Source organism: Pinus tabuliformis, chromosome X (genome assembly GCF_031772625.1).
Source record: "Pinus tabuliformis cultivar Carrire ecotype Pingquan chromosome X, CPIR1, whole genome shotgun sequence".
Lineage (NCBI taxonomy): Eukaryota > Viridiplantae > Streptophyta > Pinopsida > Pinales > Pinaceae > Pinus > Pinus tabuliformis.
In genome coordinates this window covers 1,600,000,091-1,600,027,002 of record NC_142308.1, presented here as the reverse complement: position 1 = coordinate 1,600,027,002, position 26,912 = coordinate 1,600,000,091, and the positions used below count along the sequence as shown (strand labels likewise).

Sequence of the window (26,912 nt, the reverse complement as noted above, 5' to 3'; positions counted from 1 at the left end):
CATCAAACAAACAAATTTGGTCGGTTGTGAACACATCCAAAATTTTGTGGTTGTTGAAATAAAAGAAGTTGATAAATTGAAGTAGCTAGCACCAAAGATAAAACGTTACACTCAGTGCTATAAAGAAAGAAAATAAAAAGTGAGTGTATTGACGAATCAACATAAGATCCCCTATAGTTGAAAGTGTAAAGACTTGTTCACTCAATGGGTCAAGTTTGATGGTGGGCACATAAACCTTGTAACACCAAAATCACTAGAGTCATCTTAACTCACATTGTTGTTAGCATTTTCTCATTTTTGTATTTTGTGGATTATACTATTTTTAGCTAATGTAATGATAATAAATAGAGAATTTATTCTCTAAGAAAGGGCTTTTAGACTATGCATACAAATTTTGTTATGTATCTAAAGAATTATTTCAAAAGCTAATTTAGAAGCTCTATATGAGCCAAAGGTTTGCTAAATATTTGAGTGGATTTGTTGTCCTTGTGGATTATTTTATGAATAATTTAATATGTCAAACACTTATAGTAAGAATTTCCTATTCAATTTAGATTATTCTTTCATTTTATGTATGAATGACTTAAACAATTCAATGAATATTTATGATTTTGATGAATGATATATGATATAATTATTTTCTTGTGTATCATGCATGGTTATTTCATTTCTATATTTGTTATTTGTTTCTATAGTTTATATAGTTAATTAACTCCTAGTTGAACAATCTCCAAGATTCTTTTATCATTGTTAGGTAACATTCACTTATTATGTGTTACTAAAATGGTTACCCTTGAATGTAGTGTTTGGTTGGAGTAGATTGTTCTCCCCCTTTTGCATGTTAATTAAACACACACACTCATATTATAACTAAGCAACTATAAAATATAGCAAACCATTAAATCCCATCATGCATGTTCTCAAATCTTAACATGGAGGATCATCTTAAACCAAATAAGCAAGAGTTTAATTGGGCTTCTTCTTTATGTTTGATTCATTCTACTGAGTGAGAATCTATCCCTCTTATCACAACCCCACCCTTTAAAAGTAGAATAATAACCACACAGATTATAACTAAGCAACTAAGATATATAACAAACCATTAAAGTCCATCATGCAAGTTCTCAAATCTTAACCTGGAGAATCATCTTAAACCAAATAAGGAAAAGTTTAATTGGGTTTCTTCTTTATATTTGATTCCTTCAACTAAGTAGTGAGAATGTATCCCTCTTAACACCACCCCACCCTTTAAAAGTAAAATAATAACTACCTTTATGATGTAGGAGCATCCAGCTCAGGGAGGTCATGGCTGGGAGTTTGTCTCTTCTAACAGTTTGAGTTTTGTTAGTTTTCATTTTCATTTACATTTCTAGAAATGGTTGTCTCAGCCACTGTTAGTGTTTTTGCTTACGTGTTATTTTTACTTTTTAGTTTCATTTAAAATTTGCTTTTAGTTTACAAAACAAGAAAAGACAGTTATTCAAAAACCACTTAATGTAACTACTGGCAGTTTGCTAACTGTCTAGTGTTCTCTACAAAACAAAAAGAGAAAAACGACTATTGTAATCTTTTGACCATCATAGAATTGAATGAAGAAAATGCACAGAAGCATTCTGAAGAACAAACACATCTGAATCCATTCATGTTACAGCTTTAGCATCTTTCCTACAGAGTACAATTAATTCATTTTCTTTTCCATAAGCATAATGAAGATAGACAAGTGAACAGTAAGCACCAAAGCAAGGAGAGCACCCAAACAAGCCAGCAGCACAAACAGAGCGAGCTTACGAAAGGAACGAGAAAGCTATTGTCGAAGAAATACCCAAGAAAACAAAGCTACAGGTACAGAAACGAACGCATAACCATTTTCTTTTGCAAATTTTAACAAACAAAACCACTGTGTGTGTGTGTGTGTGTCTATATATATATATATATATATATATATATATATATATATATATATGTCAAAGTCTAGCATCCACAGTTCACTATTCAGAGACCAGCAAATAAAACAGAGTTGACAAAATTATAAACCACCGCGAGGTCACCACAGGACCACATCTCTACATACATAACTACAACAATAGAGCCATAAATACATAGTGGAGCCACAGGCATAGTGAGGCCGAGAAACCACAGAAGCCGAAACCAAACTACGACAACAGACTCATAAACCCTATGAATAGTAAACCCTCAGATAGTCAGACAGGAAAACACCAAGGAGCGACCCTACCCAGTTTAGGCATAGGAGACACGACATGAGGACAACGAACGAAACCCTGTCACTCACCTGCATTGGCCAACAAGCAGGCCATTAGAATCGAAGAAACAAAACCACAGCTACAGTTACAAAACACAACCAGAAACAGAGGAAAGGGTTATGAGAAACTCATCGAGGGAGAGCCGAGCCTGTGCATAACCAGAAGAGAAGCCCCAAATTAAGGTTACAGCGACAAAGTTGCTCGCTGCCCACAAGGAGCAAAGATTGTTAGTGACGGAGGAAAAACGAAGAAGATAAGACCAGCATGGAGAGAGGACATACCTTTTGGATGACTGCTGAGTGAGAGCCGAAAGCGAGCCACTCCACAGCTGCAACCTGTGTCAAACCAAGCAAACAATCAGACTGCGAAGCAAGTGCATTGAGGGCAACTGTACATAACCAAATCCTGCAACTGTAAACATAACCAGAACTAAGCAAAACTGATAGCAGAGACCGAGACCAAGGGTTCTAGACCCAGGCCTCAAAACCAAGCATGGAACAGGGAGCATAGACATCATACGCAGGTGGAAACCCTCGTAGAGTTGCAAGCCAAGCACCATGGAGCGAAACACCCATAAAATCAACAAAGCAAACCCTCATTTCGTGGAACCGCAGACCTCACAAGCAGCATAGTGAAAACAACAAATGGAATGAACAGTTCAGGGTTCGGAGGATAGTAAGAGCGAGAAGGAACGAGGCCCAAGGCCAAGACACATGCCCTCATCGCAATTAAACGACAGTACAATATCATTAAAGTCAACCAACCACCGCGTTAATACAATTCAATGAACAGTTTATCATTAACCTGAGGGTATAGGGCTAGACCCATCACTTTATAAATGGAGTGGAATGAACTCTCTCGTTTAAAATTATAATTAAAAATGATAATCCTTTCAAAAATAAAAACCTGATAATAATAAAATCCCTTACCTTTATAAAAATAATGTTTTATTATAATAATAAATAAAAAATACTATCCAAAATAATAACCAAAATACATAAATTATAACCTTAAAAAAAATTATTGTACAAAATAATAACTAAAACACCATCGGAAAGAACATAAATTATAACTTACACGGTTTGTATGAAATGGAATAATAATCTAAAATTAAAAAACCCAAAAAAACCCTTAATTTCTTATTAAGATATTTAAACATTAATTAAAATATACGAATGTTGCTCTCACATCTGTATTCTCTGAGCTAGTATAATCATTTTTCTAGCAAAAGCTTTTCTGGGCTCAATCTGATTGTACAGGATTTCGACTATCGTGGGCTCAATTTTGATTTTGGTGACATTTTCTTTGGGCATGGTTTAAAGGGAAAATGAAATTTAAATTATCTGTATTATGGAAGTGTATATTGATCACATATATTTAAGTTATGTCATTTTAAAAGATAAATATTACATTTAAGGGGAAATTTCACCATAATATTATATAAATGATTTTTTATAATGATTACAAAAACGTAAATATTAATATTTAATGAAATACTTAAAGATATGCTAATTAAAAATTGTGATGTTCATATTTATGTTTAATATTAAATACATTCATATACAAAGTGTATATAATATATTTATATTGTATATAATATATTTATGTTCATAATAGTAATAAAATCTAATTATTTATTTATAAACTTTATTTTTCTAGAAAAATTTGTGCAAGAAACTAGATGCATACAAGTAATTTATAATTTTGGACTATTGGCAACCAACATAGATGCTACCCCATGCTGCGATATGAGCCCAAATGGATGAGGAATCAAGCTACATGTTTATAGATTACTAAATCTAAGGGAAAAAATTCTAATGACTTATGAATCTACACCTTACGAAGCACTCCATGTGTGTCATCCAACAAACAACTAGCTATGCCACTCATTTCGAATGTCTTGCAAAACATAAGTTAAGTTCTTTCATTCACTTCTTTAATAATCCATAAAGAATCTCCTCTCATATCCAATGTTCTTCAATGTAAGTAGAAAGAGTCTAATATGTTGATTTCCTTTTAGGAACAATCTAGGAGAACAACACTTAGGGCTCTCACATAACCAATGAGTAGCAATAAATAGGGTGGAGAGGAGGCTTCTTAATTTACTTGATCTTTATGACCATCTACACCCCATCTATCTCTTATTTAAGGCCTTATTCATCCTTCAAAGTTGATTGATTTTGGTCATTTTCATATTTGGATAATAAATAACTATCTAGAACATAGCATGGATAACTAAACATGTGGAGATAATGCACATGAGAATGATCAGATGATCTCCCATGGAGTGGGAGAATCAAGAACTCGGCATGCTTCCCCATATTGATTGCACTTTGCCATTCTCTAATAACTACACGAGATGGACTTTTTTGTCAACATCCACAAGCACTCACAACTACCCTTTCTAAGTCAAAGGAGTTGGTTGAGCTTATAAGGTACATTATGGGAAACATATGAATTCCTAGGTTGAAACTTAGCATTAGAGGATTAATTTCCATTGTCCCCTTTTTGTCTCCCACTCTTGTAAAATATTTCCCCTTTCGCATATTGAATCTTTATATAATATATAAATCTACCACATGTTTCATAGAAAATATATTTATAGCATTTACATGCCTCAACATTCTCTTGTTGAATTTTGGCACTAAGAATATTTATAAGACATATACATCAATTCTAATACATGGTCATTTATTTAAATTTACATGACTTAAATCTTAGTATTTACAAATTATACTTAGTTTGATATAATACATTCCAGGGGTAAAAAAACAAGATGTTACTTGCCATTACTTTGTATGAGTTTGCCATTTTAGGTGATAGCCTCCCCTGGATCATTGACTTCCACATGGCATGAAAATGATTTAGAGTTAAAATCTTATTTTCCATAGAAGAAATAATGTTTATTTAGAAATGTTCAAGATTGCAAAAATTTCATCTAACATGATGGTGCTCTAATGTGTACCAACCTTAGTTTGCAGATATAGGGGTAGGTTGGTAAGGTGAAGTTAGAACAAGCGCGTGTGCATTAATTGTTTGACTGGTCAGTTTCTTATCTTATATTATTTTACTTGGGTGGGGTGGAGTGGGGGGGACCCTTTATACACGATGAGCCAAATTCCCTGTAAAATACACTATCCTCCTTTCTTGGTCCATTCTTATAGGTTTGCAAGGTGTCCTCAACAATTTACTTGTTATATTGTGTGTGAAGACAAAGAGCACCACAATTAGCCTTCTCCTTCTTGGACAAGTATAAGATTTCTCACATGGCTCTTATTATCTAAAAAAGAGAGAAGCCCCCTAATGAAAAAATGATGGATGGGATACTAACCCATTGAATTAAGAGTTGATATTTAAAGGTTTTAATTTCCTTTTGAACTGGTAGAATTAGCAACTAGGCTTGGCTTGTACTTGTGTTACACGGGGTCAATTCTAGCCACTACCATTATAACCTCCAGGCATAACAATGTGGTCCCTTGGATGTCACACAAGGTTAATCATGAGTTTAAAGTAGCAACATCACAAGGAGTGTCTTAATAGTACACTATATCACTAATTGATCAACACCCCAAGGGTAGCTTGATATTTAATGATGGGGTCGAGATTTTGGGGGTGATCCAAAATCCCATTTCCCTAATAAATCGATCTTGAGGCCTGTGGGTTATGGCCCACAAAGCCTATCGGAAACGCTTCTCTTTAGGCATTTGCCTTTAAACCGTGGACAGACACCACCTCCTTTTTCAGTAGAAAACACATCCCAAAGGCCCAAAGTCTTTGTCTTATCAAATGGCGCAAGAACATCAGCGTGGTGTGCCAGTTGGGTAAAATATGCAACAAAGGGTTTTTCATTGACAATGAACCTGCCAATCCCTGACTGGATCCACACTCGAGCAACACTGGTCTTTCTTCTTCCTGTTCCATATGCCCGTCCTTTCTCGTCGACTTGTCTCACTCGTGCTTTAGTTGTTTCTTCTTATCGTTGCTGCTCCAATTGTCCTCGAATAGACTTCCTTTCCAATCTTGCAAGACGAGCATCTTCTATCTCTCTCAGTGGTGACAATCCTTCGACCCCTTCCAAGTCCTTCATAACTATTAAACTCTCGATCTGCACCTCAGTAATTCCTGAAGCCGCAATTAGGTCTCCAAATGCACGGTTTGGACCTTCGAGAACAGCCTGGAGCTGTTTTTCCTCTTTCTCCCTTTCCAACTCTTGCGCAGCCTGTACAGCTACCTGCCAATCACCATCGGGTTTAACTTCTACACCCTCCTGGTCCGTGGCCCCTTCTTCCAATACTCTATCCCTCAACTGATATAATCACTGTTGTCTCAAATTAAAATCCACAAGTTGAATTCAATTGAATTCAATTCCGATCTCTGGTTCTTCTAAAATGGACCTGCACATTTTACTTGCTGCTCCACATGACAATCCATAATATAACAATTTCTTCTATAATCTAATAATATCATTGGATCAGTAAACTCGTAACACAAAATTAACTCATAAACCTGAACCTATAAACAATACACACACAGACATAAATTCACATAAGACACATTTCCATTATATACAAACTCGATTACAATTTAAGGCATCTCAGCCTTAATCACAAATTCTCCTACAACTACATTGTATCTTCTTACTTACACTCTATCTTCCTCACACAACAAAGATTATTTTTTCCAAGAGCATGACTCAGTTAAGATCCACGATTTTTTCTCCCAAAATCGCTCAACAAACCCATAACGATTTTTAGTTAGCATTAATAATAGATAGTTTTAATTAATTAAACCATATCACTTCCAACAATTTAGCTCTGTCTCCTCACACGCACAGGTTCTCTCTTTCTTGATGCAGGCAGTGTTAACTGAATTTTTAACTGAAATTTGTTCACTAACTGAATTTTGTTCATGGTTGGCTTGGTTGTTCACGTGTCTTCTTCCTCCAGTTTTTTTTCATTAAGGTGCTCGGATGCTCCTGCATCATTTAAGGTTAGGGTTTGAACCCCAATGACAAAGATAATGTATGGCCTAGATGAGGACGATTCATGTCATTACTTTAGTAAATGTCCAATTAAAATTTAGTATAGACCTTTAATTTAGGTTTTTATATAGTTAGATTTTTATTTCCTTAAATCTTAAACTTGTAGTTTTCTACTCATACCAATTGCTTTTACCAATTATAGGTGTGTATGCGCGTGCTTATGTGTGTGTATTTTACCAAAGACGAACTTCAAAAGGTTATCTCCTTGCCCCTCCAATATTCAATTGGAGGACAATGTCAATTGTTAGTGGTAGTAACCAAACCTATGACCTCCACATTGACAACAAGTTTTTGATCAATGGTTAGACAACTGATTAGGTTAATCCTTGGGGTTAGCATCATATATGTGTAAAAATTTTGTGATGAAACCATGGATGTTTCCCACATCAATAAGTGACATATTTAATAAACCCATAGACCAATGTCCTTAACTAGAGAGATTCAAATCATGAGATTAACCACATGCCAACAACATTGATAACAATAAATTGAGCTTAAAATTCTCACATACATAGATGTAAATTCATCCTAAATCATAATAAAAATTAAAAACCACATGTTTGTATATTATCACTTTTAATTATTTTAAAATTATACATAAAAAATAAAATAAAAATTAAGATATTTATTTTTTATTTAACATTTATATTTATTAAAATCAAATTTTCCCAAAGTTTAAAAGAAACAAATCTTTCAAAAACTAAACATGAAATGGAATCAAAATTTCCAAATTTATATTTATTAAAATCAAATTTCTCACACGTTAAAAAGACCAATCTTTTAAAAACTAAACCTGAAATGGAATCAAATTTTCCAAAATTGGATGATAGAGCAAATTCTCTATCCCATGGCTATCATCTTTTAAAAAATAGAAATGAATATATAAAAAATTCCAAAGAAATGCAAGATGGATAAAAAAAACAAAAAAATAAAATAATTGATAGCTGGAATATCCCTATTTTGTTCCCGTCCTGGGTGTGTAGAAAAGCTGACGTACGGGAAGATTGTTAGCTGATAAAATTACAAAAGAAACCAGCAACCAACTTCACTTTAATGGGGATTGTTCAGTGGACAGTCACACACATCCTTCTAGAATAAGAATATTATTCTAGAATATTGGAATATCATAAGATTATGATAATTTGGGAAAATATATCATAATTAAGTTGTTAAATTGGTAGTGAGGACAACTATCTATATTTGCTATCTGTTAATATAGATTGTCTCATACCTGCCACATGAATGGCCTACCAGGGGTTTGGGAGGACGAATGCTTTCACTCCTACCAGATGCGTCCAGATCTTGGGTCGTTAACCTGTGTCCTTATGTCCAAGAAAGAAAAACTCTTAGCTAAAGAGAACAGTGTTATTCGATAACATATTAAGTAAAATAACTTGTTATTAGTGAAACTTGAAAAACAAAATTAACAATCATTTTTCTTCAAAAATTATTGTTATTTTTTTCTTTTCAATTTTCACTAATAACATGTTATTATATTTAATATATTATTGTAATGACTTTCGATTTTACTTTATTTTCAAGTAGAGTAATATTATGTTTTAAAATTCTAAAGCTTTTATTCTTTAAATTTTATAACTAAAAAAAATCATAATAGAGAAGAGTGAATTCTTTCCAAATAGATTTTGTGGAATAACTTGCATATTCAATAATCTACTTGAGCCATCATAATTAGGTTTACATTACTATTTATATTTGTGAAAACCTCTCCTTTGCAAGATTACAAAGGGTTGTTCACAAATTATAACACAACCTTATAGCTTACTGGTGGTTAGCTTTGACTACCTCAAGTCTTAACCATGGTTAAAATATAGACTCTTCTAGAGTCTTCTTCATCATATGCACATGGCTAGCCCCTTTCTTATTAATAATGGAGGTTGGTGTGACATTCTTTCAAAATATGGTGGTGAAAATAGGAAGGTCAACTTTTGAGTGGCATAACTTTTGCATATGGACTTTGATTAACATGATTTTTGTGTTGGTGGAAAGATATATGTGTGTAGAATATGGCAAAAAATATGTTATGCTAAAAGAGAAAAGTTTTAACCCCCAAAAAAATGTCATTTGATGCCACAAAATGCTCACAAAAGGTTTCAGACTTCATTTTCCCAAGTCTCGCTTGTAAAAATGGCTTATGAAGTGATTCCTCCACTTTTTCTACTTTGAAAGCATCGAGATGGATGACAAACAATATAATGATCCAATCTAGATTAGTTAAGGGATCTGATCATGCTCCTTTTATTAAAAAAAAAAAAGAACTCCTTGAATGAAGTAGGTGATGCATACTTGTCTTCTTCAAGTACACATGTAGATCATAGGGAAGGGATAAGTCAACTTACAAACATCCTTTCATATGAATCTTAATAGGGAGTGGTTTTGCGAGTATGAAATATATGATGGTGGTCATCTTTAGCTAGGAGATGACTTGATAGTCAAAATTATATGATGACGAAAAGTCAAGTTGAAGCTCATATGTGGGAGGATTAGAACACTCCCCAGTTTTCTATAAATCCCATGATTGGCCAAAATTTTGGTTTTTGTAATCAACACGAGTGATGTAAGTGTGAAAACAATTTTTGAAAAGGATACTTGTATGATGGTTTAGACAAAAATTGTATTGCTAAAAGGAGTTTGGATTGGACTCTGTATAAGTTTCTAAGAAGCACTGTTAGTGATGGGTGCAACAATTTTGTTGTTCCTAAGGGTGGGGAAGAAGAAGGAAAAAAACCTATTGTCTCTGGAGAATATACTACGTTGGGGCATTAAATATTAGAACATATGAGAGAGAAGGGTCTTCAAGTACTACAAAATAATGGTTTGGTAAAAGGTATGTCTAATTAATCTCTAGATTTTTATTTCCATGAACAATGTTTTTATATAGGAAGCAAAATTGGGTAATATTCTCTTATGGTTCTATGGGGTCAAAGAGAATATTACAGATGGTGCATAGTGATGTGTTTGTACGTTTTTTAGTAGTATGTTTGTGTAAATATGTGTACTATGTCTCATTTATAGATTACTTGTTAAGGAATACATGGATTTATTTCCTCAGGAAGAAATCTAAACTCTTTGACAAATTCAAAAAGTTTAATGCCCTTGTGGAATGCCTAACACAAAATAAAATAAAGGTGTTGAGAAAAAATATTGGTGGAGATATATGTGGGAATGAATTCAAAGAATTTTGTAAGAAATGAGGTATATCAAGATAGAAGACTACTCCATACACACATTAGCATAATGGAGTTGTAGAATATATTAATAGGATGTTGATGAAAACATCAAGGAGCATGCTTTGTGGTGTCAGGTTAGGACATGAATTCTAGGCAGAGGCAATGGATACTACATGTTACTTAATAAATAGGTTACCCTCATCAACGTTGGATGACAAGACTCTACATGAGGTATGGATTGGTAAGAAACCTTTTCTTAGACATATCAAGGTATTTTGCTATGATGCTTATGTACACGTTCCAAAGGAGAATAAAAGTAAACTATATAAGATATTTGAAATGTGTATCTTTATTTGATATAAAGATGGTTTAAACGGTTATAAGCTTTGGAACCTAGAAACTAAGAAGGTAGTGTACAATTGAGATGTATTTATACATAGGGGTTTCACTGGGGGAGAAATGCCATACCACGTGGATTCATATTGGGGGATATATATTGAGGAAAAAATGACATAATATATTGGGGGATATATAGGAGGTAAAGGGTTTTAATATTGGTAGGTACAAAAAATGGAGCTCAAATTTAATGAAAAATATAAAAGGGGTATATAAAATGTTAATGAAAAAATGGATACCTACAATATCTAGTGAAAGTAGGGTTTTTTTAAATTGGGAAGGTGTATTGGGTTTGTATTGCCAGGGGGTTAAATAATTGGATTTTTAGAGGTATTTTCCAATATGTAGTTAAATTAAGGTATTTTTTAGTATGCCATGAATGCATGTGATATGTCAGAGGTTCATTGAGTGAATCCCCCATTTATTTAGAGAAGTCAAAGATGTTGTCAAATAAGAAGTCATACCAAGGGAGAAAGAACTGAGAAACACAGAGTTTGAATTCAAGGATGATGAATCATACTCTACAAAAGAATAGGAATAAGAAGAAGAAGAATCACATACTCTAGTATTTAGGAGATTGGTTTGGGAAAGAATGTAGCTAGAAAGGTATATTCCACCTTATTTATGTTCAAATTGTGCTTTGTTTATTATTGATAATGATCCTAAAACTACTACAGAGGCAATAGATTTAGAGAATGAAAAAAATTGGAAAAATGCCATGGTTTAAGAAATGGAAATGTTAAACAAAAATGAGGCTTGGGGTCTAGTGGAGTTGCTAGCTAGAAGAAATCCCATTGATAGAAAATGGGTATTTAAGAAAAAGTTGAATGCATAAGGAAAAGAGGAGAAATACAAAGCTCAATTAGTAGAAAAAGGTTATTTCTAGGTGGAGGAAATTGAAGTTTGGCGAAATATTTTCCCTTATTTCTAAGCTTCTATTAGATCTCTTTAATTAGTTGTTGTTGCTTTTTATTTTCAAGTATAACATATGGATGTGCACATTCCTACATGGGGATATGGAAGAATAAATCTACATGAAGCAACCAATTATTGTTTTTGTTCAAAGAAAGAGAGATTTCGTATGAAAGTTGAAAAAGTCTACGTATGGGTTAAAGCAATCACCAAGGATGAGGTATCAAAAAATTTGATACTTGTATATTATAATTTAACTTCATAAAGATCAAATCATATCATTATGTGTATTTCAAACTGGTTAGTGATCATCTTATTTATTTGGTGTTGTATGTGTATGATATGTTTTTGATTGGAAACGATAACTAAATTATTGAGGAAGTGGAAAGCTAGTTGTCCTCTAAATTTGAAATGAAGGATCTTAGTTCTCCAAATTTCAATTTGGGCACGGAAATTAAAAGAGAAAGAGAAAATTATGGTCAAATCAAAGGCAATATAATCAAGTCAATTTTGCAGAGGTTTAATATATACAAATGTAAATTAGTAAAGGTCCTTATTCTTGTAGGTGTAGATTTATCTACAAAACAATGTCCTAAGAGATGGAAGAGGAAGAGGAAATGTCATGTGTTTCATGTTCCAGTGTGGTTGGAGGTTTTATGTATGCAATGGTATGTATTAGTTGCACACGTAGTGGGAATGTTGAGTAGGCATATGTCAAAACTAAGGAAGGAGCACAAGACAACAATAAAGAGGGTTTCTATTTATTTATGTGGCACTATTGGTTATGAATTGTGTTTCTAAGGAAGATAAAGGTTGGAAAGAGTGTTGGAAACCCATGGCTTAGTTGATACAAACTAGGCTAGAGATATAGATCATAGAAGATCTATATTTGGGTATGTATTTAACATTTTTAGAAGAGAAATCAGTTGGATGAGCAAGAAACAATATGTAATGGCACTCTCAAGTAGAGAAGCTTAATACATGGCACCCACTCATGCAATAATGGAAGCAATATGGTTGCAAAATTTGTGTTCAGGTATCATGTTGGTACAACGCGTTGTGGGGATGATTATGAAAATGATCATGCAATATTCCTAGTGCATAACCCAATGCCTCATTATAAGAAAAATCATAGTTATGTTTAATATCACTTTGTGAGAGATATGGTTGAAGAAAATAAGATTTAGTTGGTGAAGGTTGACAATTTGAGGATTTTTTCAAATTCATTAACAAAATATATGAGCATTGAGAATTTATGTTGATGTAGAGAAACAATGGGAATTATTTCTCTGGATTGTTGATTATCTACTCCTACAACCCCCTATGTGCAAATAAAACAATTAGTGGGAGAAAATTGGGTACGTGTTACAAGGATGGATTGACTTGTTTGAATCAAGTTCAATAATTAGGAATAGCCTTAGTCCACACCTCATAGTGACCCTAACCTTTGGTTGGTATAATACCATGTTTTCTAGTACATCAGGCATTCAAAATTACACTCATTCATATCAAGGAAACTATCATTTCCCTATATCGTGATTATCAAGTGGGTTACAATAAACATCAATTATGAAAATTGTATGGTTCTAAATGAAAATTTAGAATACATTGAGAGTTTCCTCCCGCAGGGAAGTCACTAGATATTATAAATTCCTTGATACTAAAGAATTGTTGAATACATATTTTTTAGTTTTTTTCTACCAAAATTATGATATCGCCAAAATTCTAGTCGACTAGTGGAAGGAGGAAAAAATATCCTTCAATGGGTCTGGGGGTTGATAGGCTAAAACAAGCTTGAGGGAGTCCTACATCTACCTCATGGTTCTATTGTGTATATTTTATGGAAAGGACTACTTCCATTACCCAGAAGCATAGATATCGTTGTTGGACAATTGGTGGTCGTTGTGTTAGTATTGAAATTCATGTTGTCATTGATGTCAACAAGGGTCAGCATGATGATTGAAGTCAACTAGGATGATTGGGTGTTTAGGAGGAATCCTATGGTTTTTGGAATGCTTTGTGGAAAATCATCATAGTAGCAGGTTTACTGGAAAATCCATAAAATGATGACTACAGTGATGGACCAGATGGAATCCCATGGTAGCTTCAGGTTTCATTTAGAGAATCATCACAGTAGTAGGCTTACTGGAGAGGCCATAAAATGATGACTATGGTGGTTGGGAGTTCAAAATTCCAAGCACAAGAAGAACAGTCAAGGAGAAAAGTGTGGCAAATAGTTTGCAACCATCTCCTAGTTAGAAAATGGGATCAAAACCTACATCAGACCCTATCCATTGAAAAGTGCTCTGGAAGATCTTTCCAATGATATGTGGAAGTCCAAAAATGGACTCCTAGATCAAAAGATACAATCTGCAAAGTCTAGGGTTTTGAAGCCTTAAGAAGGATGAAATATTGGAGGAGGCAGCATATCTATCGGATATAGAGATATCAGAGCAGGAAACATATCGGATATTTGGATATCAGAGCAGGTGGAATATCGAATATCGTAATATCAAAGCAGATTAGCACATCGAAACATTGGAGCTCTGAACACATCAGAACATCGGAGTTCATCGGAATATCGGAGGTCTGGGACATCAAAATATTGGAATTTCTTAACAGAGGTGTTTTAAGAAGTTATGATATCCAGGAAGCCCGATAGTGGTAAAAGCATCAATGAATGCTGAATAAATTAACTCAGGATCCTTTTGCAAAACCAAGTTTTGATGGGCCTTCTTCTTTCTCCTTGGTAGGACACATGGTGGCATGAGATTGGCTCCGACAAGTTGTAGTGGCAATTGATGTCAGCATGACATGGAAGTATGACAGGACATGTGGCAGACATATTCAACATTATTTTGTGGCCTAATGGGCTAAATTTAGGTGACACATGTCACCACTAAAGAGTCGCCATGTGGAGTTAAGATGTCATCTTGGAGGTTGTCATATCAGAGGGTGAGGACCTCGTAACTTCAGCGCAAATGTTTTTTGGAAACATTACGATGGAAGGGGCTTCCGATGTTGGGTTGGCACATGGTTGTGAGAGTTCAGAGAACTAAGGGCGCCAAGTAGTTAACAAAGGAAGTTTAGCCCTTGATAGGTGCTTGAAGGCCTTAACACCTAAGCGCTAAGTCATCAGTCATAGGTTCGGTCATATGAGAAGGAAAATTCTCATGGAGTTAAGCGCCAAGGGAGCTGAGGATATCAGGACTGAGAAATATCGTAATGTTTTAATTGTGAAAGTTAAAATACTAAGGGGCTTCGATAAAGTGATAATCCTTGGTCACAGCTCTCTCTCCTATGTGAAAATGGTTGTTAAAGGAGCTAAAGGAAAGGGGAGCCAAGGATATCAGAAAGGTGAAGTATTGTAACATTACACTGGTGTAAGTTACGATATGGCATGTTCCAATGAAATAGTACATCGAGTTAAAGTAGGCATGGGTTAACAACTGTATAATTGAATGCAGGATCAGGGGATTTGATCGCTGAAATGGGCTAAACCTGTAGAAGACTCTGAGACAAGGCAACCAGTATGAAATTTATGACAGAGAGGAATTTTGATGAATGAAGGAAGCAATCGTTTGCTTCACGTACATGATTAGTTGTGTTAAATAAGGATCAGAGTGATCATCTATGTGATCTTTGAAGCTTTATGGATAGATAAATGAGAATGGGAATCTCAAAGGAGTGTGCAAGTCGCCTAAGAATTAATTTCTCAGCATGGAGCTCTACGCATTCAGGCGATAAATAACTCCAAGGTCCATCTTTGATTTCATATTTTGACAAAAAACTATCAGGAGACGCAACAACGGTAGGGAGATCCATGCTGAAGTACATTTGGGTCGTTAGAGTACAGACATCAGAGATAGCCTTGCACAGAGTGCCTTAGTGAAACAAAACCATCACCTGCAATTGAGTAGATGGGGAAGTTGAGTATATTGTCGAAGTGTTGAGAAGTGAGAGGTGTGCGTAGAGACAGAGAGGTCTAAGAACCGAGGAGCACACTAAGTGATTAAGAATCAAGTGCAATGGGTGTGTTATGTGGAGAACAACGAGGGTAGTGTCGAAGAGAAGGCAGTAGAGAGCCCATGAGAGAGGAGGCAACGTGTGAAGGATATGTTGTTATGAGTAGCAAGTAAAGAAAAGATGCATGAGACCAAAGGGAGTTAGTGAAACAATAGAAGACAAAGAGATAAAGTTTAATCTGCAACCAACCATTTTGGTATTTTACTTATAAATCGTATGCCTCTGTTTTCAGTTTAAAAATTTAATGAAATAGTAGAGCAGTGGCAAGAGAAGGTTGGTGCCTGCACTCTGAAGAGGTTGGTGCCTCTTGGAAAGTTGGTGCTTTCTTACCAAAGGGGGTCGGTGCCTCATGGGAGTGGGTGCTCACAGCAAAAAATTTGGTGGTTTTTTCCCTCTGGGTTTCCACGTGAAAAAAATTGTGTCAAATGTGTGTGTTTCTCATGTGATTGTTGTATGAACAAGTATGTTTGAAATTGTTGTTCATTTCTTTTGTGAATAAATGCTCTCACAAGTAAAAGAATATAAGAAGGGATTGTAAGCATAATAGAAAAAGGAAAATAATCTCATAATTATTAATTCACACCCCCCCCTTAATAATTCCTTATTTCAACAATTGGTATCAGAGCCAAGTTCCTTTAGAAACATTCTAATCACTGGAAGGTATATCTATAAGGAATTATGTCTAGGCAAGAAAGTCAAGATATTTAATCAAGTAGAATCCCAGTCTTTGATGGAACAAACTATGCCTGTTGGAAAATAAGAATGGAAGCGTATCTTATGTCACTGGGAGTAGATGTTTGGACTTCAGTGCTAGTAAACTACAATGTCTATGATATTCCTCCCATTGGTGCATATGGTAAAAAATTATATTGAAACAACGCTAAAGCCAAGAATGTCATTCTCTTCAGTCTTATTCAATCAAAACTTGTAAAGTTATGCACTGTAAGTATGCTAAGAAAGTACAGGTAAATCTCAATCATAATCATGAAGGAGATGACAAAATCAAGTAGGAGAAACTTCAAACATTCAGAATGAGGTTTGAGATCTTGAGAATGAATGAAAATGAAAACATATTAGAATACTTCCTCATAGTTGATGAAGTAACTAATATGATTAGAGTAGTTAGTGAAGAGGTCAAGGAAGAGATGATTGTTCAGAAAATATTAAGATCTCTTCCCATGATATTTAATCCCAAAGTTTCAACTATTGAATAAATGGCTAATTTAAAGGATCTCAAGATGGATCAATTGTGTGATACTCTCACAACCTATGAGATGAGATTGGGAATATAAAATTTTGAACATGAGGAGGCAACATTCAAAGTATCAAAAAATGCAAAGGAGCATAAAGATCATCAAGACTGCTCTAGCTGTGAATCTGATAAGGAGCTAGCTCAACTAGCCAGAAAATCGAAGCATGGCTCAGGAAAGTATAAAGGGAAGTTTCCCTTTAAGTATTTTTACTATGGAAAAATTGGAAATTTCTCGTCCAAATGTCCTTATAAAGAAAACGTTGAAAAGGAAGAGGACCAAAAATTTGGAAGAAAGTTTCAAAAAAATCAAAAGAAAAAACCCTATAAGAAAAACGGGTTCTACTCCAAAGAGGATAGCTGAGCATCATAATCAGGCAGTGAAAAATCCTTGGAGAATGACTCAAATAAGTATTTACTTATGGATTTGGAAACAGAATCCAAGGAACAAGGTATTATGGACTTTGAAGAGGAAGAGGAAGAAGAAGGAATAATGGACCTTGAAGGGGAACTCATCAATGCCCTTGATGAGATAAAGAAAGCGAGAAAGAAGAACAATCATCTTAAGGAATAGTTACAGTGTGCAGAGGAAGGCATGTATAACTTTGAAAATGAGGAGTTTTCCTATCAAAAATAAAATCTTGAGGAAGTTATCAAGAGAAAAGATAGTTTATTCCTTCTATTAGAAGAAAAACAAAAACCTTGTGAGAGATTAGAAGAGGAGAACAATCATTTAAAATAGGAGTTGCTCAAGTTAAAAAGGGAAACGATCTCACAGACATGCAAAGATGATATCATGTCTTTGAAAGTTAAACTAGAAGAAGCTAAACGGAAGGAAGAGGTTCTTTAAGATTTGATCCAGGAATGGGAAGAGAACTGTCAGAGTCTTGAAGCTGAGGTTGTTTCTCTAAGAATTAATCTTGAGGGAATAAAGATCGAGAAGGGGTTAAATGAAAATTTTGCAGAAGGAACAAGGAAGAATCAATGAAGATAAAAGAGCAACATGGGAAAGAGGAGACCATCAATGGAAGATGAATCAGTCAACTAGACAACCAAGGTACTTTGATACACAATCCAATAAGACTTCCAACAATAGGCATGCCTATTTATTTTATGGTCATTGTTATAAATGTCATATCTTTGGTCATAAAGATGTTGATTGTAGAAGGACCAAAGTTGAAAGAAATGAAAATCCTAGATATAAAAAATATCAGAGTTATGGATCTCAAAACCCTTGTCTCAGAGATTGAAATGTCTTCTCTCCTTTGTTAAGCAAAGTAGAATGCTTCAAATGTAATAATTTTGGGCACAAGGCAAGTGAGTGCAGAAGTAGTTTTGAACACTGATATAAGCTCCAAAATGTTAGACAATCATCTATCTAATATGATAAGGAGAGATGGAAACGAAAGAATAAAAGGAGCATGTAGTGTGGACTTGCCTTACTAGCTCATAACCAAGAAAACAAATGGTATGTGGATAGTAGTTGTTCCAAAGATATGACTGGGGACAAAAGAAAATTTATGTCGCTAAAAGAAAAGGAGAGAGGAAACAGTGTCACCATTAGAAACAATGCTCTAGAAAGAATCACGGGTAAAGGCGTAGTCAGTCTTGATAAAAAAATAGAAGCACATAATTTGTTGTATGTAGAATGTCTCAAGAACAATATGCTTAGTGTTATCCATATGTGTGATAATGGCTACGATGTGTCCTTTCAATCTAAAAATTATGAGATCTGCAACATGAAGAATAAAAAATCGGTGGGAAAAGCAATCAGAACCCATAATAATGTATATGTGTTTGACGATTCCAGGGTTAACTTCTATTTAAGAAAAACAAGTGAAGCACAGTTGTGCCATAAGAGGTTTGGGCATATGAATTTTGATAGTTTGATCAAATTTAGCAAGATGGGATCCATGAGAGGATTACCAAGATTCTCAAGGCCTGATAACTCAAGCTGGAAGTCATGTTAGTTTGGCAAACAGACTAAGACTCATTTCAAGTCAAAAGAGTTCTCATCTAGATCTCTGGAGCTCATTCACACAGACATCTGTGGCCCAACTAGAGAAAAAAACTCATAAGGAGAGAGGTGTGTCATGCTACTCATTGATGATTTCACCAGGGCCACTTGGATTGTTCTCTTAAAACAAAAATCGAAAGCATTCAAGCATTTCAAGAAGTTTAAAGCTCAAGTAGAAAATGAGAAAGACTTAAAGATAAAATTCTTAAGATCATACAGAGGAGGAGAGTACACCTCAAGATAATTTGAGGAATTCTATGAAAAGAACGACATCAAGAGGGAGTACTTGGTGGCTAGAACTCCACATCAAAATGAAGTAGTAGAGAGGAAGAGCAGAAAAATCAAGGAAATGGCTAGAGCAATGTTGGATGAAGTAGGTGTGTCTCACAGCTTCTAGGGAGAAGCAGCACAGGCAGTAGTGTATCTATCAAGCATAACTCAACTCAGGCCTAATGGTAATAAAACTACCTATGAGTTATGGAAGGGAAGACCAGCATTAGTTAAACACCTTATGGTTTTTGGAAGAAAGTGCTTCATCAAAACGAATGATAAGAATCCTGGAAAGTTTGATTCATGTGTTGAAGAAGGGATATTTCTTGGGTACTTTACTCAAAGAAAAGGATATAAGTGTTACAACAAGTAGACAAATAATATTGAGGATTGCATTGACGTAATAGTAGATGAAGTAGTTTCATAACCTGAGTCCTCTAAAAGAAATATGAACTCAGATGATGAAGAAAGTTTAGATATGAGGTTCACGGATTTGGAGGAAACAGATTCAGACAGTGAAAGTGAGGAAGAAGGCATAACTTCGAGGCCAAAGACACCTCCTAGGTATGTACTTGGAGATCAGAGACATGGTGTCCAAACCAGGAGGAAACTTGTTGGCAATACAATTTATGTGAATTTAGTTCTATTATCGCAGATATAACCTAAGAACCTATGTCAAGCAGGTGAAGACAAGTTCTGGGTGAAAGCTCTGAATGAAGAACTTGATCAGATTGAAAAGAATGACACTTGGAAGCTTGTTCAAATGCCTAGAGAGAAAAAATGATTGGAGCCAAATGGGTTATCAAAAACAAACTAAATGAACATGTTCAAGTAATCAGGAACAAAGCTCGATTGGTCTTGAAAGGGTATACCCAAACAGAAGGGGTAGATTTCGAAGAAAATTTTGAACCAGTAGCATGATTGGAAGCTATCGGGGTATTTCTTGCTTTTGCCACCCATAAGAATATGAAGGTATATCATATAGATGTGAATATTGCATTTCTCAATGGAGATTTAAAAGAATTAATTTACATTGAGCAGCCATAATGATTTATACTCACCTCAGATGAAGTGTTCATATGCAAATTGAAGAAGGCCCTATATGGACTAAAATAGGCTCTGAGAGCTTGGTACGAAAGGATGGAAAAATACCTTCAACAAAAAGGGTTTAAGAAAGGCATCGTTGAAAATAACCTAAATGTAAAGTCTGAAGGCGTCTACTGATAGTAGTTGTGTATGTGGATGATATAATATTTGGTAGCAATATGGAACAATTGGGGCATCAATTTGAAAAATATATGCAAATAGAATTTGAAATGTATATGATCAGAGAGTCATCCTTCTTCCTGGGTTTTCAAATTTCTCAGTCTCCACAAGGAGTATTTATATCACAATCCAAATAGCTCAAGGAAACTCTAAAGAAATTTGGGTTGAAAGATTGCAAACCAGTAAGCACACCTATGCTTACAAGTTGCAAGTTGTACAAAGAATATGGAACACCATTGGTAAATCAGACTGAATACAAATCAATGATAGGAAGCTTATTGTATATGACAACTTCAAGGCCAGACATCATGCAAGTAGTGGGGCTTGTGGCCATATTTTAGGTTTTCCCGCGTGAGAGTCATGTTGTTGTTGTCAAGAGGATTTTCAAATATCTTCAAGGAACAACAAAGTATGGATTGTGGTATGCTAAGAGTGAAGAATTCAAGTTGAAGGCCTACACAGATGCAGATTGGACTGGAAGCCTTGATGACAGGAAGAGTACTTCTAGTTCAACTTTCTTCCTAGAATATGCTTGGTGTCATGGGTCAGCAAGAAATAAGCCTCCATTTCTTTATCGACTGCTGAAGTAGAATATATTGTTGTTGCTACCTATTGTACATAGATTCTATGTATGAAGAAAACTTTAAAAGATATTCAGGTAGAGCTGACTGATCCCATTCCAATAATGTGTGATGACACAAGTGCCATCAACATCTCCAAAAATCTATTCATGTATTCAAAGACTAAGCATATTCCTATCAAGTTCCATTTCTTGATGGAATAGGTTGTAGCCAATATTGTCAGACTTGAGTATGTGGACACTAAAGAGAAATTGGAAAATATATTTACTAATCCACTAGAAAGAGAACCATTTGACTTGAAGCCTTAAGAAGCCTTAAGAAGGATGAAATAGTGGAGCATACAACATATCAGATATCGGGATATCATATCGAATATCGAGATATCAGAGTAGGTGGAATATAGGATATCGAAATATCGGAGTAGATTAGCACATAGAAATCTCAAAGATCTGAGTACATTAGAACATCAGAGTTCATCGGAATATTGAAATTTCTTAACATAGTTGTTTTAAGAAGTTACGATATCCAACAAGCTTGATAGTGGTAAAAGTGTTGATAAATGTTGAAGATAATTAATGAAGGATCCTTTTGCAAAACCAACGTCTGATGGACCCTCTTATCTCTCCTCTAGTAAGACACATGGGGCATGAGATTGGCTTTGAGAAGATACAATGGAAATTTGCGTTAGCATGACGTGGCAGTATGATAGGACATGTGGCAAGAAGATTCAACATTATTGGGTGGCCTAATGGGCCAAATTTGGGTGACACGTGTCACCACTGAGGAGTCACCACGTGGAGTAATGACATTATCTCAGAGGTCAGCATATTGGAGAATGAGGACCTCATAACTTCAGTGAAAATGGTTTTTGGAAAAGTTACGATGGAAGGGGCTTTTGATGTTGGGTTGGCACATGGTCATGAGCATTCAAAGAACCAAGGGCACACATCAGTGAAAAAAGGAAATTTAGCCCTCGGTAGGAGCTTGAAGGCCTTAACACCTAAGCGCTAAGCCATCGGTCACAGGTCCGGTCATATGAGAAGGAAAATGCTCAAGGAGTTAAGTGCCAAGGGAGTTGAGGATATCAGGACTGAGAAATATCATAACATTTCAATTTTGAAAGTTATGATACTGAGGGGCTCCGATACAGTGCTAAGCCCGAGTCACATCTCTTGGTCCTATGAGAAAATAGTTGCCAAAGGGGCTAATAATAAGGGGGGCCAAGGATATCGAAAAGGTGAAGTATCATAACATTCCACCAGTGTAAGTTATGATATGGCATTTCCGATGAAGCAGTACAACAAGTTAAAGGATGCATGGGTCAGCAATTGTAGAATTGAATGTAGGATCAGGGGAGTTAATCGTTGAAATGGGCTAAACATGTAGAAGACTCTAAGACAAGGCAACCAAGATGACATTTTTGGTAGAGACGAATTTGGGTGAATGAAGGAAGAAATTGGTTGCTTTGCGTACACGATTGGTTGTGTTAATAAGGATGATAGTGGTCATCTTGGTGAACTATCAAGATCTGTGGAGCGATACATGAGAATGGGACTCTCGGAGGAGTGTGCAGGTCGCCTGAGAATTAATTTCTCAGCATGGAGCTCTATGCAGTCAGATGATAAAGAACTCCAAGGTCCATCTCTGATTTGATATTGTGATAGGAAACTACCAGGAGATACAACAATGACAGGGGGAGACATGTCAAAGTACATTTTTGAAGTTAGAGTGTAGACAACAGAGATAGCCTTGTGCATAGTGCCTCAATCAAACAAAACCATCACCTTCAATTGAGTAGATGGGGAAGTTGACAATATTTCCAAAGAACTAATAAGTGAGAGGTGTGCATAGAGACAGAGAGTTCTAAGCATCGAGGATCACACTGAGCGATTGAGCAACAAGTGTAGTGGGTTTGCTATGTGGAGAAAAATTAGGGTAGTGCTGAAGAGCAGGCAACACAGATCTCGTGAGAGACGAGGCAAAATGCCAAGGAGATGTTGTTGTGAGCAGCAAGTAAAGAATAGTTGCATGAGACCAAAGCGATTCAATGAAATAGCAGAAGATAGAGAGAATAAGTTGAATCTGCAACTACCATTTTGGTATTTCACTTATAAATTGTATGCCTCTATTTTCAGTTTGAAAATTGTATGAAATAGTAGAACAATGGCAAGAGTAGGTTGGTGCCTACACTCTGAAGAGGTTGGTTCCTCTTGGAAATTTGGTTCTTACTTACCAAAGGGGGTCGGTGCCTCTTGTGAGTGGGTTCTCACAAATGAACAGATGTAATTAAGTGGGTGCTTAATTTACATCATCAACAAACAACAAATTTGGTGGTTTTTTCGCTCTGGGTTTCCACGTAAAAAACAATGTCTCAACTGTGTGTGCTACTCGTGATTGTTGTATGAACATTTATGTTTGAAATGTTTGTTCATTTCTTTTGTGAATAAATGTTCTCACAAGTAAAAGAATATAAGAAGGGATTGTAAGCATAATAGGAAAAGAAAAAGAATCTCATAATGATTGATTCACCCCTCTCAGCAATTCCTTATTTCAACAATCGTTGGCCTACCCACTAGCGATGTAAGGAAATAAGTTCAATTGGATAAAAATAACCTCCAAGGAACTCAACTTTATAATTCAACAAGAATATAACCATGAACCAGTTCCAATAATTTCTATAGGGATTCTTATTTATTCTATATGATATCCATAAGGAATGTTTATACTATATTTCACTTATTTGATAAATCTTAGGCCCTTCAATTCATGTTTTCTTCAAGATATTTTCGGAAAACAAATATAAGAGGTAATATTCTTTAATTTATTATTTCTTTCTAGCAACTTTATATAATCTTATTTTTGGACACTAATTCCCTAGGTTGTTTAAATAGGCGAAGAAAATATTGGGTACAAAAGAAATTGGTATCTTGAAGAAGATCATACGCATCTTATAGTATATGGAGCAACTAGCCCACCCAACCTCTTACTTGTTTATGTCCTAGATATATTGGTCATCAATGTAATATGTTATTAGAACATTATAAAAGGGTTCAAAACCACATTAGGAAAGCATAAAATGAGGATGCCCATACCATATAACTTCTATATTAGTTATTTTTATGTCAAATACATTAAGCAATAGAAACATGAAGGGAACTTCTAGCTTGAGTGTAAATTCAAAAAATAGTAGATTCAAGAGGCATGATCCCGAGAGACTAGTTCTGAAACATGTCAGTCACGTCTCACTTAGTTTGCCTTACTCACATGTAAAAAGGCGTGAATAAATTTTCACATAGAATGCACAAGATCAAAAAGAGGTTGAAAGAAGAAGAACCAATTCAAATATTGTTTTTTTATACATTTATCACTAGAAGAGTAGATTGAACTAATAAGCTAAGGGGTTGTTGTAAGAAAAGAAAAAGAAGCTAGATGTGTTGAGGAAACACAATTGAGATAAGAAGCTAAGAAAAGGCCATTCAAGATGAGTTTGATAAATACCTTTAGGAGCTAGAATTAATGCTAAAGAAGATAAAAGGAAGAACAAAGAGGAAGAGGTTACTCATGAACTACTCATTGATCAAAGGATGGAAGTAGTAGCAGAAAAGATGAAGAGGAACACACTAGAAAAAAAATATAAAATAGAATGAAGAAAATAGTAGAAAATATTTAGAAGAACAAATAAGGGTAACAAACGAACTAGAAAACCAAAAAATGAAATCTCAAGTAGAGAAAATTCAAAAAGAGCAACCAAAAACATTGAAAAGATAGGAATAGAAAAAGAAAAACAAGAGCAAGGAAAGTCTCAGAAATAACCTAAGTCTACCATACATGCAATATGTCATTGAATTAACTCAAGAATAAGTAGTAAAGACTAGCACTCCTATAGAAAATGAAATCCCAAGTGTTAATTCAATTATTTCTCAATAATCAGTTGAGGCCAACATCATAGGAAAAATTGGAGAAGATACTATAGTGGAGGTTCTTGACCCAAAAGGGGATATCACAAAGGCCATTGATTACAAGGTGGAGAATATTGCAATTAATTAGTAATGATATCACCAATACGTAGGATCCTCAAGAGGATCTATGGCCTCAAGAAACTCAAGAGGAAATTTAGGATCAATAGAAGTAAGAAGAGAAGACATATACCCAAGAAGAAGTCTCTGAAGAACACAAGAAACTAATAAAAATCAAGAGCTTGTCATGGAGCATTTTTATACTCATAGTAGCTTGAAGAATCTTTAGTCTTAGGGACAAAATTTGATTCCCTAGCCTGTTTATGAAGTCACATATATGGAATCTATTGTTTTTTACATCAAGAGGCAATACATCATTGAAGGAATGTAGAGGAAGTGAGATATTACTCTAGATAGTGGCATTATATACACCTCTGAAGAAATGATATTCAATGCAGATAAGGCTCAGATGAGTGAATAGTATTAGCAAGTTTTTTTACCTTATGTGCCACATTAGATTAATCCATGGAAGGAGGGAAAGAGTTATAGGATATTAGAAAAGGGTTGACATCACACAAGCATCAGGTTTAGTAATATAAGGAAGCTGGAGGAACTTCCAATTTTCTTTGAGATTTGTTAGAAGAACACCACAAGTACTAGAAACCCAATAAACATTTTTATAGTAGATAGTGGATTTCCAAGAATAAAACCTCCATCTATCTATAGCAGGTACTCTAGTGGAAAGAGTACGACACTAGGATCTTGATCGAGACTGACTTTGTTAGGGAAATTCAAAAATACAAGGGTGAATAAGATCAAAACATCAATATTTTAATATATGAAAACTTGAATGGGAAGCAAGTGGTCATATGATACTGCATATACCTCACTAAAGAACCAAAAATATAGATGAAGGAAGAATGGTCAACTTGTCTTGAGATGTTAGAGAAAGTAAAGAAAATGATGATTGATCTCCACTTTCCTACATTTGGGACACCCGATGATTTTTAACTGATTGAGGCGATGGTGGAAAATTTTGGACAAACCACAGATAAGCGCCAAAAATCCATCAAACATATAACTTTGGTTGACTGTGAACACATCCAAAATTTTGTGGTTTTTTAAATTAAATAAGTTGATATATTAGAGTAGCTAGCACCAAAGATAAAAATTTACACTCAGTGCTATAGAGAAAGTAAAGAAAAAGTGAGTGTATTGATAGATCAACACAAGTTCCCCTATAGTTGAATGTGTGAAGACTAGTTCACTCAATGGGTCAAGCTTGATGGTGGGCACATAAACCTCGTAACACCAAAATTACTAGTCATGTAATTAACTCACATTGTTAGCATTATCTCATTTTTGTATTTTTGTGGAATATACTATTGGTAGCTAATGTAATGATAATAAATAGAGAATTCATTCTCTAAGAAAGGGCTTTTAGACAATGCATAAAATTTTTGAAATGTATGAGAATTATTTCAAAAGCTAATTTAGACATTGTATAGGAGCCAAAGGTTATATTTGAGCGCATTTATTGTTCTTGAGGATTATTTTATGCATAATTTAATATGTCTGACACTTATAATAATAATTTCCTATGCAATTTAGATTTTTCTTCCATTTTATGTATGAATTACTTAAACAATTCGATGAATATTTATGAGTTTGATGAATGATATATCGTATAATTATTTTTGTGCAATTGTTTCTATAGTGTATCTAGTTAATTAACTCCTAGATTAACAA

At 34.8% G+C, this 26,912-nt stretch overlaps 1 protein-coding gene across 1 annotated transcript in view; it reads right to left on the bottom strand.

Moving 5' to 3' along the window:
* Positions 1-6,234: 6,234 nt before the first annotated feature.
* LOC149146152 (small ribosomal subunit protein uS9m-like) overlaps positions 6,235-26,912 on the bottom strand; it is a 50,464-nt gene continuing 29,786 nt past the window's right edge. Inside the window, exons 3-4 of the mRNA XM_089452684.1 lie at positions 6,768-6,773; positions 6,235-6,567 (exon numbers count right to left, since the gene is read on the bottom strand). Of these exons, the coding sequence (XP_089308810.1) occupies positions 6,235-6,567; positions 6,768-6,773 (339 nt within the window). The remainder of the gene's footprint in view (positions 6,568-6,767; positions 6,774-26,912) is intronic.